This window comes from Dreissena polymorpha, chromosome 1 (genome assembly GCF_020536995.1).
Source record: "Dreissena polymorpha isolate Duluth1 chromosome 1, UMN_Dpol_1.0, whole genome shotgun sequence".
Taxonomy (NCBI): domain Eukaryota; kingdom Metazoa; phylum Mollusca; class Bivalvia; order Myida; family Dreissenidae; genus Dreissena; species Dreissena polymorpha.
In genome coordinates, this window is record NC_068355.1 from 167227191 (window position 1) to 167246761 (window position 19571).

At 36.1% G+C, this 19571-nt stretch overlaps 1 protein-coding gene across 3 annotated transcripts; it reads left to right on the forward strand.

Annotated features, from left to right (window-relative positions):
• The first annotated feature begins 221 nt into the window (after positions 1–221).
• LOC127859949 (uncharacterized) lies at positions 222–18972 on the forward strand. 3 transcript variants are annotated; one of them, XM_052397601.1, is made up of 7 exons: positions 222–353; positions 8938–10351; positions 12019–12263; positions 14577–14828; positions 15422–15508; positions 15967–16071; positions 16704–18972. In XM_052397601.1, the coding sequence occupies exons 2-7, from the start codon at positions 9772–9774 to the stop codon at positions 17802–17804; spliced, it is 2370 nt and encodes a 789-aa protein (XP_052253561.1). In that variant the 5' UTR covers positions 222–353; positions 8938–9771; the 3' UTR covers positions 17805–18972. The 3 variants fall into 3 exon arrangements, with proteins under 3 accessions (XP_052253561.1, XP_052253565.1, XP_052253574.1); XM_052397605.1 differs by lacking the exon at positions 222–353 and adding an exon at positions 8178–8309; XM_052397614.1 differs by lacking the exon at positions 222–353 and having other exon boundaries at positions 8833–10351.
• The last annotated feature ends 599 nt before the right edge of the window (positions 18973–19571 follow it).

Consider the following 19571-nt stretch of genomic DNA (forward strand, 5'->3'; position numbering starts at 1 on the left):
GTGTCAATAGTCAAGTAACTTTTCTTCCAGACCGGCGGGAACTCTTGACAAGTACATGGACTGTGCAGTATTATTAATTTCATATCTGTTTCACGCTATAATAAGCTTTTGTCTGGCCGAGTTCATAACTTTAATAATACGTACATTATAGGCCCAGAAACATAGTTCAGTAATATCAAGTCGCCGAAAAGAGTTAAATGGTTTTATGAATATATAAAGTATCGATTGGTTTTATATCAAAATTTATCGATAATGGTATTCAGTTCGTTGTAGAAAACGTATTTTGTTTTTAACTTTTCTTCCCAACATATCAATCTGTGGGTGTTGTTATGGAAGTAGTATTACGGCCTTGTGTAAGTACAATTAGTATTTTAGTAAAGCTTAATATTGGTAATTATTATTAATATATTGCCACGACATTGTATTTAAAAATGATTCACCTCCATGTTGATTTCATTACGCAAATCAATTAAACATTCAGTGTTGGGAATTTCTAGAAAATTTATAATCTATGTATGACTGTAATTATAACTGGTATACATATTGCCGAAACTACGCATATACAAAGAACAACAACGAAATTGTCGTCAACAAGTTCCGACTTATTTGAGGTGAACATGTCTATGTAACACTAGCATCTACAGATGCCGGAAAGCTGCTACATATAAATAGAAAAATATTTGGTCCGTCCGTTCGTTATTGTTCGCCTTTCCGTCGGTATGTTCGTTCGTTTTGTCCGTCTTTTCGTCGGTATTTTCGTTCGTTTTTGTCCGTCTTTCCGTCGGTAGGTCCGTTTTTTCCGTCCTTCCGTTGGTCTGTCCGTTCGTTTTTGTCCGTCTTTTTGTCGGTATGTTCATTCGTTTTTGTCCGTCTTTCCGTCGGTATGTCCGTTTTTTTACCGTCGTTGACCGTCTTTTCGTCGGTCTGTCCGTTCGTTTTTGTCCGTTTTTCCGTCGGTACGTCCGTTCATTTTATCCGTCTTTCCTTCCGTACGTACAAGGTTACAACAATGACACATTTCTTCTAACATCACCTTTTTCTCATACAAAGCTTTGATACTAGCGTGGATGGCGTCTTTGAACACTATCAACACACCCACATCACCTGACCTAATTTTGGCATGTACATTGACCTACTTTTTGACTTTTGTTTAATTTAGAAGGGCCGAATAGCTGGTTGACCCTAAATGACGCATTAAACATACCGCTTGATAAAACAATCTTTGATACTTGCATGGATCTCCGAACACTATCAACACACCCATATGACATTTTTACCTCGCAATTTTACCTTCTTTTTGACTTATTCAAATGGGCGCACGAATCATCACTTGGTGCACCTGCGTTTCTTGAACGCAGGCTCTTGCTTATTTACTAGCAACAGGGGATATACATATTTTATTGACTGATATTTAAAGGGACATATTAAGATAGTTACCATTTCACATATACAGTTGCTTTCTTATGTCTCTCGTTTGAAAACTTTCTTAACCCATTTATGCCTAGCGTCTAGAAAAAAGGCCTTGGCAAACAGCGTAGAAACAGATGAGACGCCGCACAATGCGGCACCTCATCAGGGTCTGCGCTGTATGCTTAAAGGAATTTCTGTAAGAAATTTTCTAAATATAGAAATAAATATACTAGACATCCCTAATTTTGGAAATAAATTGATCAAATTTGAAGGATGGGAGAGTCCACTGGGCATATATGGGTTAAGATGCAGATAGACAATACGTCAATTTTATAGTTTTCATCAATTACAGTTGAAATGTGTGTACATTTCGATTTCATATGGTCGAAGAAAGTAATCTTATGTATAAATGGGTGGCATATGTTCTGATGCATTGTAATATTTACAAGCATACGTCTTTCATTTCAGTATGTGACAACATGGACATATGTCTTAAATGACTTCAAACCGTCAGGAAAGCTCGCTTTATTTCGTTTAATTATGTAGGCCGTTGTTCATGGACCTTGAACAAACATTACGCGTATTATCGACACCTGTACAAAATGTACAATCTATAAACTATTTTATATCTGTTTGGACTTTAAAATTAAAATGCCTTTCATCATATCAGAGGCGTATTTAGGTGGGGGGCTAGGGGGCTAAAGCCCCCCCCCCCCCCAGCTGGCTGGCTAGACACGATTTTTAATAAAAATGAGCCCCTTACAGTTTCAATCCACTTGTGTATTTCCTGTCATATGTCCCTAATTAAGCCATAAACAGCTGTCGATTTGTGTGATTTGCCCCCAGGCATGTGTACAGACGATCTAACCTTCGTCAGCTAAAGTGCACGCTTCATTGACTGTAAGTAATAAACTGCGCTATTTGATTGGCTGAAGAAGATACATTCAACTAATGAAATTCATCCATACATTTAGCTATAGATAAATGTTTACAAATGGCTGCCGCATGAGACTTGTGAAAAACAATATTTCAATTTGTAGCAATTAAAGAGTTTAGACGAACGCAATGGACAATCATTATTATTTGTTCGGTAATTTCTTTGATGAATTTAATTGGTATTAGCTCTTTAGAGTGATAATCCTTTTGAGTAACAAGTTATTGCCAGTGAAATTTAACTGCACACTTAATGAATGTCAATTATTTTTTTTTATTTTTTTTTTTTACAAATCGGGCTAACTGCTTTGATGTTCATCCATACTTTTTAAAATTAAAAAAGACTCAAAAATGAAGAATTACTTAAGCTATATGAAACTAAATCATTTTCTTAAAGCGTGACAACATCCAAAGACCTATAGATAACATCTATAGTTCTTTGCAACATCGAGGCAGCAACACCCGAATTAAACTACACAGAAACCTAACGACTCCCTTTGTTTACACTTTTGTGAACGAAATGGACACCCGATTCAGTGATTTGCAGACTAAGACAGCCATGAGATTGAAGTTTATACCTGAACAAATGTGCGCCTCTCCTGTCAGTGCTAGTGAACTTGAATGGTTCATTGATGATATCCCTTCCCCTCAGTCCCTCCCTGCTGAGTTGCACTTTATATGACAGGCTAGGTGGAAAGGTGTACCCAACCCACCTACTATCCTTCAGGGCTCTGTTGCACATTGTGATTCCCAGCTGTACCCCATTATTTACACTGTTTTGTCCATATCATGTGTGTTCCCTGTTACATCATGCGAGTGTGAAAAGAGTATCAGTGCCCAAGGACTTGTTAAGACAAAACTAAGATCATCAATGGGTCAGGACAGGTTGTCCGCTGTGTGCCTGCTTTCCATTCACAGGGACATGAACATAAACATTTTAATGTTGTACCTAAGTTGACCTAGAAGGATATCCAACAAGGTTAAATAGGAGGTCCACCCATCTAACTCTGTTAAAAAAGTTATGGATAAAGATAATGTCTCCCACCACTTAAGTGGTTTGAGAGACATTTGATTTACCCCTGTGTGTATGTCTGTCACACTTGATGTGTGAACTCAAGTTCTTATTTGTTTTACATGCACTTTTATCATGCAAAATGCTGATTAGATAGCAGGAAATCGCATCATTTCAAGGTGCCATTTAAAAAAAATTCGTCGACGGAAGGGGACACCCCTCCCGCACCCTCCCCTGTTGAGCCCCCCCCCTCTGAAAATTTTCTGGATACGCCTCTGCATATTGTCAGTTCCAATCTTGAACGATGTGTTTAATACATACCGGCCTTTGTAAATATAATGTCATTTTAAATGAAAGATAAATGAATGGGTTATTGTAAACAAGTTGGTGGGAAGCCAATCTTCGTATAACTTTCAACCCGAAAGATAATTCCATACAACTAACCCTATTTAAACTAATCTTGAACTCGCAATATTTAAATAAGACTTAGTGACCGATCGACTTAACAAAACTGTTTAAAGGTGCTGACTTTAAATGAAAAAAATACTGGACCAATCATTTCATCACAAACATTGATTTATATTCGAATCATAAACCGATACGATTTTTTTCTCTGCCTCAACTGCAAACTTGCGCATAAAATCTACAATAAGGTAAATGATATTGTGATAACATTTAGTTACAATATATCCGATGCGCCGTACCTACATTTTGTCTAGAATAGTCATTGAATATCATTGTTAGATTGACGGAAATATGCATTACAACTATAACAAAGATATCAACTTTTTTCATTAAAAACATGACAAAATACCGATGAACACCCTATAAATAATTGCTAACAATATTGGTCTCAATCATTTGATATTTGAAGCCCTATAAACATTGTAGCGTTAAGCACTAGTGGCAGTTTGTTTGCACGTTCTATCAGCGCTTTTGAAGGCCATTATTCTCCTTGGGCTAATTGACTGTTTACATTTAAGCCACTTGAATCAGGCTGAAGATAACTTTTCAATAAAAAGCGATTAATTTTGCGGGCATTAGCACGGTGGAAATCTTAAGTGCTGATTTCGTGTTTTATGGGGAGAAGTAACGACATAGCGAGACATACCACATGAAAGCATGTTTTGCATACGTATTCTGCTAAACCAATATTCCCACGTGCAAACATAGTAAACAAAGTATTGGGATTGTTTCTATGCAAAATACATTCACTGTCAACCTGGCGATAACTTGGTGCTTTCAAATAAGTTCTGGACACATTCTCTCCCTTCAGTGGCATCTTCCGCATATATTATATTTGATCATAAAAATACTTATATTTGTAATACGATGGTTCATTACTTTTTTTTTTGCTGACTAGAAGATATTTTAACTTGATTTCTTGTGGTATAAGCGGAAAAATTTGCTAGCGCACAATTAAACAACTTAAAAGAATTCGATCTTTAAACTAGGTCTTAATAATTATCGCATGCTCCTCAAATTCATAAAAAAAATATTGGTTTAAATTTTAATTACAATTATAGATAGGATATTGTTTGCTTTTGATTGTTGATTTAAATTTACGAATGACCAGTATGTAAATCAAGTAATCGATCATCTTAAATTGTTCAAATTATATTATGTGCAAAAAAGCTTGAATATGATTTTTTAAGGTCAGTTGTCTTTTCCTGTTTCGATTTAAACCAACAATTATAAGTCAATAGCAGGCTATTTGCTATTTAAAGTGCTGTATTTTTAACACGTCTGTATCATATTTCCATAGCTGTGCAACTCATGTCTCTGTGTATTCATTACTTGTTCAATCTCTTTCCGCGTTCATAGTCATAATGTGTGTCTTTTTCTGTGAAAATTGGGAAAATGCATGTGCGCACAGTGTCGTCCCAGATTAGCATGTGTAGTCCGCACAGGCTAATAAGGGACGACACCTTCCGCCTCAATTTGATTTTTGCTAAGAAAATACTTCATTTAAACGAAATATGTCATAAAAGCGGAAAGTGTCGTCCCTGATTAGCCTGTGCGGACTGCACAGGCTAATCTGGGACGACACTTTACGCAAATGCATTAAGCATAGTTTTCTCAGAACACGACTATTTGTTTTTTCAAAACTCGACTTTATATCGCTTAGGAATTGTTTTATTTATTGTTTTTTTCCAAACCAGTTAAATTACACTACTTGACATCGTTTCATAAATTTAATTTAGTGTCCTACTTGCATATACATATGTATTTAAAAATACATGGAGAAAATTCGTTTCAATGCAGTATTTCGGGAACATATTAAAGGGGCCTTTTCACAGATTTTGGCATGTAATGAAAGTTGTCATTAAATGCTTTATATTGATAAATGTAAACATTATATATAATTAGCTAAAGTAAAAAAATCATGAATAAATTTTAAACAAAGAAAAAAAAGTAAACATCGACAGGGCTCAAACCACTGACCCCTGGAATAAAAATCTAACAATTTGACCACTCGGCCATCCGTGCTCATGCAATGATTAACGAAATTTATACTCTATATAAGCAATCCTCGTAGTTTCACAAAATATAACGCCAACAACAGAACTCTCCAAATTATTCAATCGTTTCGCGTGCACAACTCTTTATAATTTTCCGGGTTTTAAATCGTCAACAGATGCATAGAATGGCAATTTCAGATCATGGTTTATGTTTAGTATTACTATTTCCTCACAAATATCATATCTATAATTTGCGAATCTGAAACAACTTTTTTTAATTGTGTCAATTTACCAAAACGTGAAAAGGCCCCTTTAATATTAACCCATTTATATATGTCTAGCGTCTAGAAAAAAGGCCTTGGCAAACAGTGTAGACCCAGATGAGGCGCCGCACAATGCGGCATCTCATCAGGGTCTGCGCTGTATGCCTAAAGAAATTTTCTAAATATAGAAATAAATATACTAGACATCGCTAATTTTGGAAATAAATTGATCCAATTAGAAGGATGAGAGAGTCCACTAGGCATAAATGGGTTAATAAACAGAACTAAATATTGAGCATACTTAACTAGGAGACACGTTCATGTTGTCAACTAGTTCTGACCAGAATATGTTTCATAAAGCCAAAAACGTATTGCCTATTTATTGTTAAAAAGCTGTTTGAATAAGATAATTTATAAATCGCTCGAAAAAAGGATACACATGAAGTATTTACATTCGCAAGCTCGAACTCTAATATACAGGTGCATTTATCAAGAGTTTAACGGACCCACATGTGGTTAAATACACACGACCTTCTGCATTAAAATCATTTGTTCGATAAAACTTTGGTTTGGATTTAAAGCAGTTCACACTATATAAATTAAATCGACTTTTACAACGCAATAATATTTGTTCTAATCGCATAATCTTGACTTCCCTCGAGAAGGCAATTTGCGAGATATCCGAGTTTTGCGTAAGCCATATATCTCCTGAATAAGCTACTGCATTGGATTTAGAGTTCTATGCAGAAATAACTTCCTTTAGTTAATTCGAATAAACTTCAACGTGGTATAATACAACTTTGCTAATGAACCAAACATGATATTAATGTTTGTAAAAGGAACATTAAAAATGCGATAAAATTTTGCTGTCATAAAACATAAGTGCAAGAATATTTAAACCAACACTCAAATCGGCGTTAGGAATTGAAAATACCCTTAAATACCATTGTTGTCAATCAAAATCTGAGCTGATTTCCAGTTTCAAACCATAACATAAAACATATAGACCGTGCTCTGTGAAAAGAGGGTTCATTCCATGTGCGTAAAGTGTCGTCCCAGTTTGGCCTGTGCAGTCCGCACAGGCTAATCAAGGACGACACTTAAGAACTGAATAGCAGTTTTCTGCATTTCATCGTTGTATTAACTGTCGGGAAAACCGATACGGCGTTTATGCAAATAATGCGTAATTTTCCCGACAGTTAATACACCGATGAAATGCAGAACAATGCTATTCAATTTGTATAATTACAACACAAAATGATATTAAAGCTGAAATTCTATCGTGGTTATGGTCATAAAAGTCCTTTTACATGAATCTATTTTCAGTTTCGGTTTCATCTCCGTCAAACGGGTATATCGTTGAAGTGCGCGCAAAAAATATAACGTCGATCATTTCGCTATTGACCAATAAAAACAACGCCATTAAGTTTTGCGCAAAACATAACATCATTTTGGCAACTTGTTTATGACCAGAAAGTAGAACCATGAATATTTATGCATACGCTCATCGGAAAATGAAAAACCGGTCACGTGAACAAATGATCTAATCAGAATTCAGCATCATATGAAAAAGACAGAAGTTGTAATTATTGTTCGCATAACATTGATTTTTGCTAAGAAGAGACTGTCTTTACACGAAAAAAAATCTTAAAAGCGGAAAGTGTCGTCCCGGATTAGCCTGTGAGTACTGCACAGGCTAATCTGGGACGATACGTAACGCATATGCATTAAACCCCTTTTTCACATAGCACGGTTCATATTATCCTTTTATGATTACATTACATATTTCTAACTACCAAAAAGTACGTAAAATTTTGTAAATAAGATTAATACACTCCATAAACATGTACAAGAACAAAACAAAACCTGCCTTTTCGTTTCAAACTTATTCTAAATGTAAGCATGTGTCATAAAATCCGCATTCAGCTGACTATAACATGCATTTATTCCTCTCGGGGTTTATATAATTTACATATTAAATAACTCAGTTAAAGCCGGTGTCTCTACAGAAAACATTTTAATTAACGGTTTTATTTCGCGTTTAAGTATAGACCAACTTGAAGCTTTTAAAATATTTAATCACTTTTAAAAGAAATGAGAATCAATACGGTTTGAAAGGTTGTTATTAATAATGTGTAGACAACGCCATTAAGGGATTTGCATAAACTAAGAGGCTCAGAAGACAGACTATTAAAGCATGAGTGGGTACGAAAATCGGAATAAACATACGTAATAATAACAATTATAAAATTATAATTATAATATTATGATTATTATGATTATGATTATGATGATGATTATGATGATTATTATTATTATTATTTTTTTTATTATTATTATTATTATTATCATTATTATTATTATTATTATTATTATTATTATTATTATTATTATTATTATTATTATTATTATTATTATTATTATTATTATTATTATTATTATTATTATATGCAGACTAAGATTTAAAGTCTTACACAAACATTGCATCTGTTTTTGAAGGATTAACTCCAAACCGTAAAAACTTAAGGTTCATGTATGCAAACTTCAAAAAGGGGGATTTCTTTATGTCACAAACATATTAACAATAATCCTTAAACCGATTTTGTTTATGCGGTCAATTGAGTGTTAAGTGATTAAGCGTTGTGTATTCAGTATTGTTTATGCAAAAACAAATTTATTTAATGTTTTACAGTCTGGTAAAAACAAGTCGGATTCGAACACACATTCATAATTTGTTCATTCGTATCGGTTAGAATACCAGAACTTGATAGATGAAACTCATCTGAGCATATATATTTAAATCAATAAGGGAGATTTATGAACATTTATGGTTCATTTTAACATTTATATTTTCCAGATAGCTGGGGTATATCGATATAAGCCGGTTTTAAAACGAGTGCGCATGGATTGTGACGTTTGACAAACATCTAGAAGCTAATACTAATGTGCCGGACATAGATTAAAATCGTGGGAAAGATTGCAGGACAGATATGCGCGTTTAAATTGCTAACCGCTCGTTTACCACGTACGGAATGACACAATGACTACAAGAATTTCTCTAATTTAAAATACAGAAAACTTAACACTTTGATTGTGCGTTGACATTCAAAGAATTTATGGATATATTAAATTCAGTTTGACAACTTAAGATTTATGCATTGATCGGTTGAAATCCTTGGATTTTAGATATTAATTCGTCATCGCAAAATTGGTATAGGATCTTGTGTAATTCTATTGAGGTCACGTGTAAGAGACATACCCGAAATAATCCTTTATGAATTCCTAGATTTTAAAAGTCAATCGTTAAGCATACAGATACCTCGGGCCATTGAAAGCGCGGGGTTGTCTGGTTAATGCATACGAACGATATTGAATGTCGACGGAACTCTATCTCGTAAGGAACAATAATATTTCTTTGGCGAGTCGAGTGACAATTTTTAGTTTTCATGAAGAAAAATCTTTTAATTATGTGATAAATGGAATTGAAATTGAGCGATGAAAGCTCCACCTGAAGTTTAAAATGCTTTCTCAATATTGAAAAGGATTCAGAAAAATGCAGCAACTTACTAAATTATAACGTCCACATTAAATGGTGTAACCATTGAAACATCCATTAGAAAATGAAATGCTGAAAGAAATCTGTAATTGTTCAGAGGGCTAGACTGACGAAGAGGTAAATTAAGACATAACAATGGAGTCAGAAAGCGACAATGGAATCGGTGAAAGAGCCATTGACGACGAATCAATGGAAGATGTAGATGCATTAGCGGACAAAGAAGTGGCTGATGTATTCAAGAATGCTGACGATAGTGAAAACAATGACGCTCACTGTGTTCATAGAGGACAGGAGAGTCCCGAAAACTGTCAGTGTGACTCAAGCGGAAAGAGACGCCCGGTATTGTCAACTTCCCAGTATGTTGTGATCGATAAATATTCATCCGTATTGGCGGAGACTGTAATACACGAAGCTATCCTTATCAACGAGATATACGACCGTGACAAAATGAACGTTGACGTCTCTAAACTGAAAAATGCCACCGTACGCCGGGGACACACTTACGGTCGCACGGGGGATCGGGGCGGGGAAGCCTGTTCACCGGGGTACGACCAGTACATCATCGAGAGGTTTCTTCACTCCCATGGAGACCCCGTTGACGGCGTCGACGAAGCCGAGTTTGACGGCAAAGATGAGCTCTACCGGGAAACCTCCTATCCGGGCCTAGACAATTCCGACGCGTACATACAGAACGAGGCCTCTAGGAGTGTTACAGGTAGGCAAATAGAACATGTATAATAAATCAGATTTAGATCGAATTTTAATGGTATGTTTCGCATGAGACACAATTCGATGGAAAAATCATTCCCGTATTGACCAGAGCTCTAACAGAAGTGCAAGTATACTAGCAATTAATTGAGGGCAACTGTTAATATGGCCCACCAAACGCACTGTAACAAAAATACCCTTATTGAATGTGACCAGAGGTCTATCAGTACTTCTAGTAGACAGCAAAAGGATTGATAAAGAGCTTGTTCTCGTACGTTACAGAAATACATAAACAAATATTTCGATGAAATGGCTTTTTATAACAGTTAATTAATTTAGATACCTTCAATCTTCGATGAAGAATCTTACTTCAAATTTACAATACGGTACGTATTTATACAAGAAATACCGGTAACCTACTTTGATTCTTTGTGTTAATGCTCGCTGTATCTTTTGGAATATTTTATTTAATAAATATGGGCGTTTGTTAAAATGTGGTAATGTTCAGAAGTATTAAAATGTGCGTCCTCATTCTGTTTGACACACATTTTTAAAGATTCCATGTATTTTAGCCTTTAAAACAAGGCGTTTTAGAAGACTGCTAAGCTTTCTTCAAATATTTGGGATTTTCTTTATCGCGCCCCAGCAGGGTTGTGATTTAAAGCATTCAAATAATCCAACCGATTCAAAACCCAAGTCTCGAAAAATCAAGTACTCTGCAAATACAGATATTAATGGATCAGTAAATTGAACGAAATGTAAACAAATGTGTTTTGTATTTCCTTGTATGAACTATTGACGTTTTATTTAATGTGTTAACTTCTGAAAATCAAACCATTGAAGTTGGATTGGAGATTTACAGCGTGATAAAACGCCCGTTTGAAATTATCCTGGCAAAAATAGAATCTAGTTTATGCCATATAAGCTAAGTAAACGAAGTTTTAGCAAAAAATCTAACTACAATTAGCACAGTAGGTAATGTATCACGCAATAAAACATTGAGGCAATAACAACAATATCATCATCGGAAGCATTAACCCATTTATGCCTAACGTCTAGAAAAAGGCCTTGTTAAACAGCGTAGACCCAGATGAGACGCCGCATGATGCGGCGTCTCATCAGGGTCTGCGCTGTTTGCTTAAAGGAATTTCTGTAAGAAATATTCTAAATATAGAAAAAAATATACTAGACATCCCTAAGTTTGGAAATAAATTGATCCAATTTTGAAGGATGGGAGAGTCCAGTAGGCTTAAATGTGTTAACAGCAGTAACAATAATACAAATGACTTGTCATGATGAAGAAACAATGATACATGCATTGATGATAATAACTAGTACGTAGGTGCTAGTGGTGTCATTTGACTTTAATTAAACGTTGGGTGGTGAAAATTACTACAAATAGTAGTAGCAGTAGTTGTAGTAGTGTTCGCAGTTGTAGTAGTATATGAAGTAGTAGGTGCATTAGTAGGTGTAGTTGTTGTTGTGGCAGTAATATTAGTAGTAGTTGTTGTAGCATTATTTGTTGTTGTGCTACTAGAACTACAAGTTGTAATTTAAATAGTAGCAACAGAAGTAGTAGTCAATTACAAAAAAAAAAACAATAATAACACGTGTATTTTAATATTACATATCTTTCAAATACATGCGTTATATAACACACTTCACTCGACACAGATGAAGCGGACCAGTCCAGCGACAAGAACAACAACCGACTGCCTGTGCCGGTAATCGACCCGTTCTCCGAGACGCTGCAGACCATCCACGAGGACACAATTCTCGTCATTGATGACGACATAGCGGCAGATGACAGCGCTTCTAACGCCCGCCAGCACGTGACGTCATTAAACCGCCACGTGACGGAACCCAACCAAGCAGCTAACCAACGGGAATCGGACGTTGGCAGTAGGGATAACACTGAGGTAATTTTAAGCAATATGGTTTTTAGAATGTCCGCACAAACCACCGTGAATTAGTACCGTTAACCCATTTAAGCCTAGTGGACTCTCCCATCCTTCAAACTTGGATCAATTTATTTCCAAAATTAGGGATGTCTAGTATGTTTATTTCTATATTTAGAATATTTCTTACAGAAATTCCTTTAAGCAAACAGCGCAGACCCTGATGAGACGCAGCAACATGCGGCGTCTCATCTGGGTCTACGCTGTTTGACAAGGCCTTTTTTCTAGACGCTAGGCATAAATGGGTTAAAGATCGATCTTAATGAAACTACGCGTTTACTCTGCAAGCTACCAGTCACTGTATCCCTGGGTTTTCTGTAAAAGATCTCTTCGTTCAAATACATATTTGTTCTGAAGATAAAAGAACAGTTGCGCTTATTATTCTCTTTCTTTTTGCGCCGTTTTCAAATAGACATATTACGCTTTCCGGGGTTCGATTTTTTTTGCGCGCGCTCCGGACAGTTGAGGGAGTTGTGAAATTACTATGAAAATCTAAGGAATACACACTAAAGTTTTCTTGTTTGTTTAGCAACGATGAGCCAGCCTAGTTTAATTTCTGAACAGCAGAATAAACAAATGGTGTTATGATCAGATTTTGCACAAACGTCGCGTTGTTATATTTTATATACAGCTTTTGTTATCGTTCAATGTCCTTCCTGAAGCATCGCGTGAAGAAATCAATCTGTTCACCACATATTGAAAATTTAGATTCAGAAGCTAAACACAAAACTTATTTTTGTGTGTGTGACAATTCATGTGAGAACAAGTAGATAAAACAATATATTCTCATTACTGTGTACAATATTTTCAAATCGCATGATTAAATTGCGAATGAATGTAACTCATTAAATGTAAATGCATGATTAATAATTTGCAATCAAGATTTTAGTTTGTTTTGTTGAGAATATATATAACATTTTTGTTTACGCTCCTTTGCGTGCAGCCATTGTTTATTGTGGGAAAATGAGCTTATCATGTACATTTACTTGTTCAGCACTCAATCAAGATGATTAATTAAAACAATATTTCCATATTCGTTGCCAATAATGTGTTAAATTTAAATCTTTTGTCGATACATTTATGATGTGCGCGATAAGAAATTAAGATCGTTCTAAACAAAAGCCTTCGTCATTCTTGTAGGCGGTTGTTTGTTTACTTATCATATTTTGTATCCTATCTTTGCTGGTTCAATGACTCGGTATAGATTACTGTCAACTATCAATCAGTCGAGTGCCAGCAGGGTCTACAACTCTTTTGTTTAATGTGTGTCATGAGGAATTCGTTATTAACAGACTTTATGAACATTTCTAGTGTGCTAACATGTTAAATTAAACTACATATGGTAATAATGATCAAGAGATGAGGTTGCTTGCATGCGATCGGTCTTCTGATGTAAATACTGTTTTATGTATAATGGATATATTAACTTATAGCACGTTGTGTTACTTACAGATGGAATAATGCTCCAACATTACACTGTATACAGAGTGCTGAAAAGCTTTACTGAGTGGGCGTTCTAGAATGATTTAAAACATGCGCTTGTAATCCTTACCATGACTACCATAATACAGCTTCGAGGTGTCGCGATTATTCACACGCGACGTTCCAAACGTGCAGTAATATTATGACTAATGAACATTGTCTCACCACCTTAAGCCATTAATCGGATATAATTAATAACGATAAATTAATGGTATTAAAATCCTTGTTGCGAAACCGACACTTTGACTTAAACCCTTGTTCACCTAGTGTACTAGTGAAACAATGCCAACATTCAGGATTACTGCCCTAGAGATAGAGATTCTGATTCAATCGTGTGAACTACCTATCAGGTTCAAAAAGATTGCACTTAGATTATGAATTACAACAGGCATGTTGTATACTGCATGTGTATATACACATATAAAGGGTGAACGAATATTGGATCTGCACAATGGCACTGTGTCTATTTACGCCACGAGAAAACGATCCTAATATACTCAAGTACAACTTATTTTGTCAGGATGTATTTTGCGAGCGATCCCCTGCTTTGCATGGTAGTTGCTTATATAAGTGAAGATGGTATTTCTCACAGATTTTAAAAACATGTAAAAACTATTTAAGTCAAATTGTTAAAATAATATTGTTATTTAATTAGCCCTTTATAAGAATATGTATTTGTGGAATTAAGTAGACTGGAGAGAGTTGGTTAAAATTAAATCTTTATTAGAGATGTATTTGATATTAAATGTTGTGAAAATTGCTAATGATTGCTATTAACTCGTAATAAATCAGGACTTTGCAAAGATTGACAGCATCGGCGCTACTTCTCTGCGAAAAGATGACCATGGGGACTACGAAACAGAAGAGGAAATCGACACAGGATGCGCAGAAGACGAGCGCGCATCAACAATAAACACAGGGGAGAGAGTAGAAGACTTCGAACACAATGACGAGGATTTTGTTGATGATGAGACAGAATTAACTACAGAAGATGAAGACGATGATGAACCGGATTGCTGCGAAATGACATTTAAGGAGAAAACGGTAGTTACACGCGATCATCTATCAATTATGGACATCCATCTTATCACAGGGATTTACAATACAGTCCATATAAATTGTTAGAATAATACCGTCTTAATCCATTTATGCCTAGTGGACTCTCCCATCCTTCTAAATGGGATCAATTTATTTCCAGAATAAGGGATGTCTGGTATATGTATTTCTATATTTAGAATATTTCTTACAGAAATTCCTTTAAGCAAAAAGCGTAAACCCAGATGAGACGCCGCATCATGCGGCGTCTCATCTGGGTCTACGCTGTTTGCCAAGGCCTTTTTTCTAGACGCTAGGCATAAGTGGGTTAAATATCACAAAACTTCAATTAGCACTACCACAATCAACATAAATTTCAACATGTATAAATGTTTATAAGTCGATAACAATAAGCAAAATGAATTTTTGCAATTCATACATTATTTAAAGCATTCAATATTAAAACTTGACCAGAATAATACAGTTCGGTAATTTTAATATCTAGGTCAAGAAAACATAGACCGGGTTCTGTCATATTCTTATGCACGGATTTTATTAATATATATTTTTTAAATACATCTTTTGTTACACTGTTTTTACAGGCAATAGTGCAAGCGGTTCGAGAAGGCGACGTGGATTTACTTGAAACTCTTTTGGAGAAAAAGAACGCCGATATTAACATGACATGGGTGAGTATTACCGCCCCGACAATTTCTTTTCCGATAGCTCATGTTTTACGTGAATAAACTTCGATTTTCGCATTCTTCTTATGTAATGTTGTAAAGTTTTAAGCTATAAAGACAAACCATGTTTGTAATTTGCACATACTATTCGTGATCAGACAAGGGGGCTAATTCGTACAGTTTTGGGTCATACTGAAGTTATTTGTCTTGCATATTAGTATACAGACCATAACAAGTTTTTATAAGTATAATAATGATGCATATTTATTTTAGTGTGTCTGTGATACTAGGTTAATAGAACTCATACACACCATATCCATTATGTCAAGTTTACGAGAAAACCCCCCATATATTTACAATACTAATAAATTTACGCAACTTTATTGAAGGTACGTCTTCTTGAAATGTACATACATAACATTGTGAATCAGTAAAAAAATGTATTCGTGAACATGTTATTGTAGTACGGTGAAAATCTGTTGATGGTGGCCATACGTTCACGGCAAGTCGAGGTTGGAAGGTTTCTCGTCGACAACGGAGTGGACCGCTTTTATATGCACAAATTGGTGGTGAGTATTGCGCATTGTGCTATATATAGATAAGCCTCGCAATGCAATAAAACGTCGTTTAATGCATGTGCACAAGGTCTTCACAGGCATTTCAGGGACGACACTTTTCGCCTAAGCTGGATTTTTGCTAAGAAGAGACATCCTTTAAACGAACAAAAAACCATATAAGCGGAAATGTTCATCCCTGACTAGCCTGTGTTGACTCAAGAGGCTAATCTGGGACGACACTTAACGCACATGCTGTATGCCTGTTTTTTTCCAGAGCGTGACTCTTATATATTTAATTTTTTTATGTGTTTTCACTAATTTGCATGTCTGTAGTTTGTTTTCATTTTCACTGTTTTTTTTTTCGTTAAATGCGGCAAGGCTAGTGTACTATAACTATTTGATTGTATGTCAAATTACCTATATTTAACAATGCTATCAAAATTCACAATGGAAGAGATACAACGGAAACAAACATACAGTTGTTATTGTATCGTATTATCTTATTTGCTTTCCGACGTAGCCAGTTCAAGTGCGCTTAATACTATTCCGTTTTTTCAGCGAAACAATATTCTGAGGATAAAATAAGTTTTAACACACATATGTTGATAAAACGGATCACATACATGTGCCTACCTATTTTTCAGGATGTCAACCCAAATGACGGTATCAGCATGCACACGGTGGATGCACGTCAGATGGCGTACGACACAGAACTGCAAGAAATAGTGGAATACCTCGACTACAAGTCCAACTGCCTGTTTCCATTTATAAAACCGAAAATTAATGACTTTCGCCTACGTCAGCCTATAACGCCTTTCGAGCCACCTTCACTGGATGAAGCGTTTCCGGAAATGACGTTTATTGAGCCGGAACAGATCTTGGAGATTATCGCTGATGAGCGAAAACGACGACGCCTTGAGCGAATCGCACACGACCTAGAGCTCGCTGAAATGCGCATCAAAGCGAGGAGGAATCGAGAAACAAGCGCCGGAAGTGGTCACAAACATTTTTCTGATAGCGATGAGTTAAGCCAGATTTTCGGACCGGACGAAGGATACGAGACGATGTCGCCATTCTCACCGCTCATCAAGCACGATTATCACATACCAGATATGAAGCAACACGTTAGCATCCGCGGGACAAAGTCGTCCCACATGGTCCGGCAGTTCAACCAACTGAAAGCGGAACGGTTGAGAGAACTCAGCAGCGATTCAAAGCGAATCAATAGCCCAGCGAAAACATATTCTGGGTTAATACAGCCTCCGTTGGTTTTGAAAAGCGCGCGCGGACGAGGTCGATTTCAACACCCTCATTCCGCGCCACAGATGCGCACGCACTCATCATCGTTCTCATTATCAAATTCTCTATCAGAACATTCGACCACCCGAGGTCTTCCTTTCATCAACAGCGAAGAGAGGAAGTCGACTTTCGCGGACTTTAAACGAAGTCCAAATGCTAAAATTCGGGCGCAAAGTGCGCATAGCAACATATCTCCTTATTCGCACGTGGCAAAACTACTGATGGAATCTCGTCTATTCAGTCCCTTGTCGAGCGCCACCTCGCGGTCCTCGTCGTCCCATCTACCACACATACGCCAGACAAACAACGCCAACAACGCTATAAACCTTACAAAGACCAAAATTAACTACATCTATGCCGATAGAAGTTCCGCAAGAGTCCCCGCAGCGGCTATTAACGGCATTTCAGCGTCGGATTTATTGCCGCGGAGAAAAATTCGTTGCTGAAAGTCGACGCCCATGTCCTACGGTGACATTACAATTTAAATGCATCGACACGTCTGGTGCTAAAGCCTTCTGGAGACCGTTGATTTGCAGAACCACTTAAAAGAAGGCGGTTCTTATGATGCGTAAAACGTGTAACTAGGTGCTCGCGGTGCTTTTTACGGTTGACACAATTTTAGCACACGTAGGGGAATCGGTGAAGAGCAATTATTAGCAAAACGAATAATAAATGACTTATAATATTTGTTTGCAGAAATCTGATTTGATATTGATCTTAAAAATAACTTGACGTTTTTATATGAAACAATTTTTAAAGAATTGCGATAATGAATTGTACAACGAATTGCACGTAATGCATTCATTTTGTAATTTCTGCCATGAATATCGCTATGTTACATGTGTTCATTGTTTTAAGATATTTATGTTATTTATTCACATGTTACAGACGTGTTCGAATTTTTCTAGTGATCAAATAGTTATACAGAAAATGTCGTTGCATTAAGTTTAAACGAAATATAATGTTACAGTAAAGTAACAAAACTATTTTTACCAGACTCTTATAGACCGATCAAGACTATGTATTATCCAAGTGCAGTTTCATGTCCATCAAAATGGACTTCTAAACGTTTTGCTCAGGGCAAAAGCGGAGCTCGTTTTTAAGCAAGTATTAAGACCAAGATTCGATTCCAGTTGTGTGGCAGTTGGCGTCTGGTCAGCATTGGTTAATGTACTGACACCTTCGTTTTCATTTGATACGTTGTCTACTTTCACTACATACATAGCATAATAAAAAATACAAGTCGAGGATTCTGCACGGTTTGCTTGCAAAGCTTTTGAATAGATTTAATCTTAGACGCATCGAGACATATTTAGCTTGATAATAATTCAGGCTTCATCGCGGGATTATACACACATTCTTCATTCGAGATAGCGCAGCACACGTGACTTGTTTAGTATAAAATACGGATCTATATTATATAATGAATTCGTGCTTTAATTTCTCCATTTGTACGCATTTCTGTGATAAACATATGTATGAAATTACATTGTTAAACAAAGTTCGTCCGTTTTTTGGTTGGTCGTACATAAATCATGTTACGTATTGATGTATACTACTTTATCGTTTATTGTTATATGTGTAAAACACTACATTGAAGCTTTCCAGATTACATCCCGTGTTGGTTTTGTTCTTCTTTTAGTGACCGAAATTGACAGGGAATCTGCTTCAGTCGATTTGTTTGCGATAAAGCGAAATCTGCTATTTTATGAGCCGCTTTCTGTGCAATCTGTGCTTAATGCATTTGCGTAAAGTGTCGTCCTATAGTGACCTGGGTAGTCACTTTATTCACATGCATTAAGCCCAGTTTTTCCAGAACGAAGCTTATAATTATTATTTGCTATTTTGTGATATAGTCCTTATCGCATTTTATTCAATATGCTTTTTTTATACTGCTTGGAAATTGTTAAATGTCGGACATACACCTTAGCGAATATTGACTTACATGGTGCAGTATCGGAAGTAAACAACTTAGTGGTTCAACAATGTCGGACGTAAACCACGGTGTGTGTATGTTGGGCGTACACATCGATGTGATGTTGCAATTGAGGATGTAATTCACCTGTTGATTAAGCAACTAAGGTCGGTCGTGAACCACTGTGTGAAAATGCAATGTCGAACGTAAGCCACGGTAAACTCCGGTGTAATTATGTTATGGCAGACATAAACCCCGGTGTAATTATGTTATGGCGGAAATAAACCACGGTGTTAGA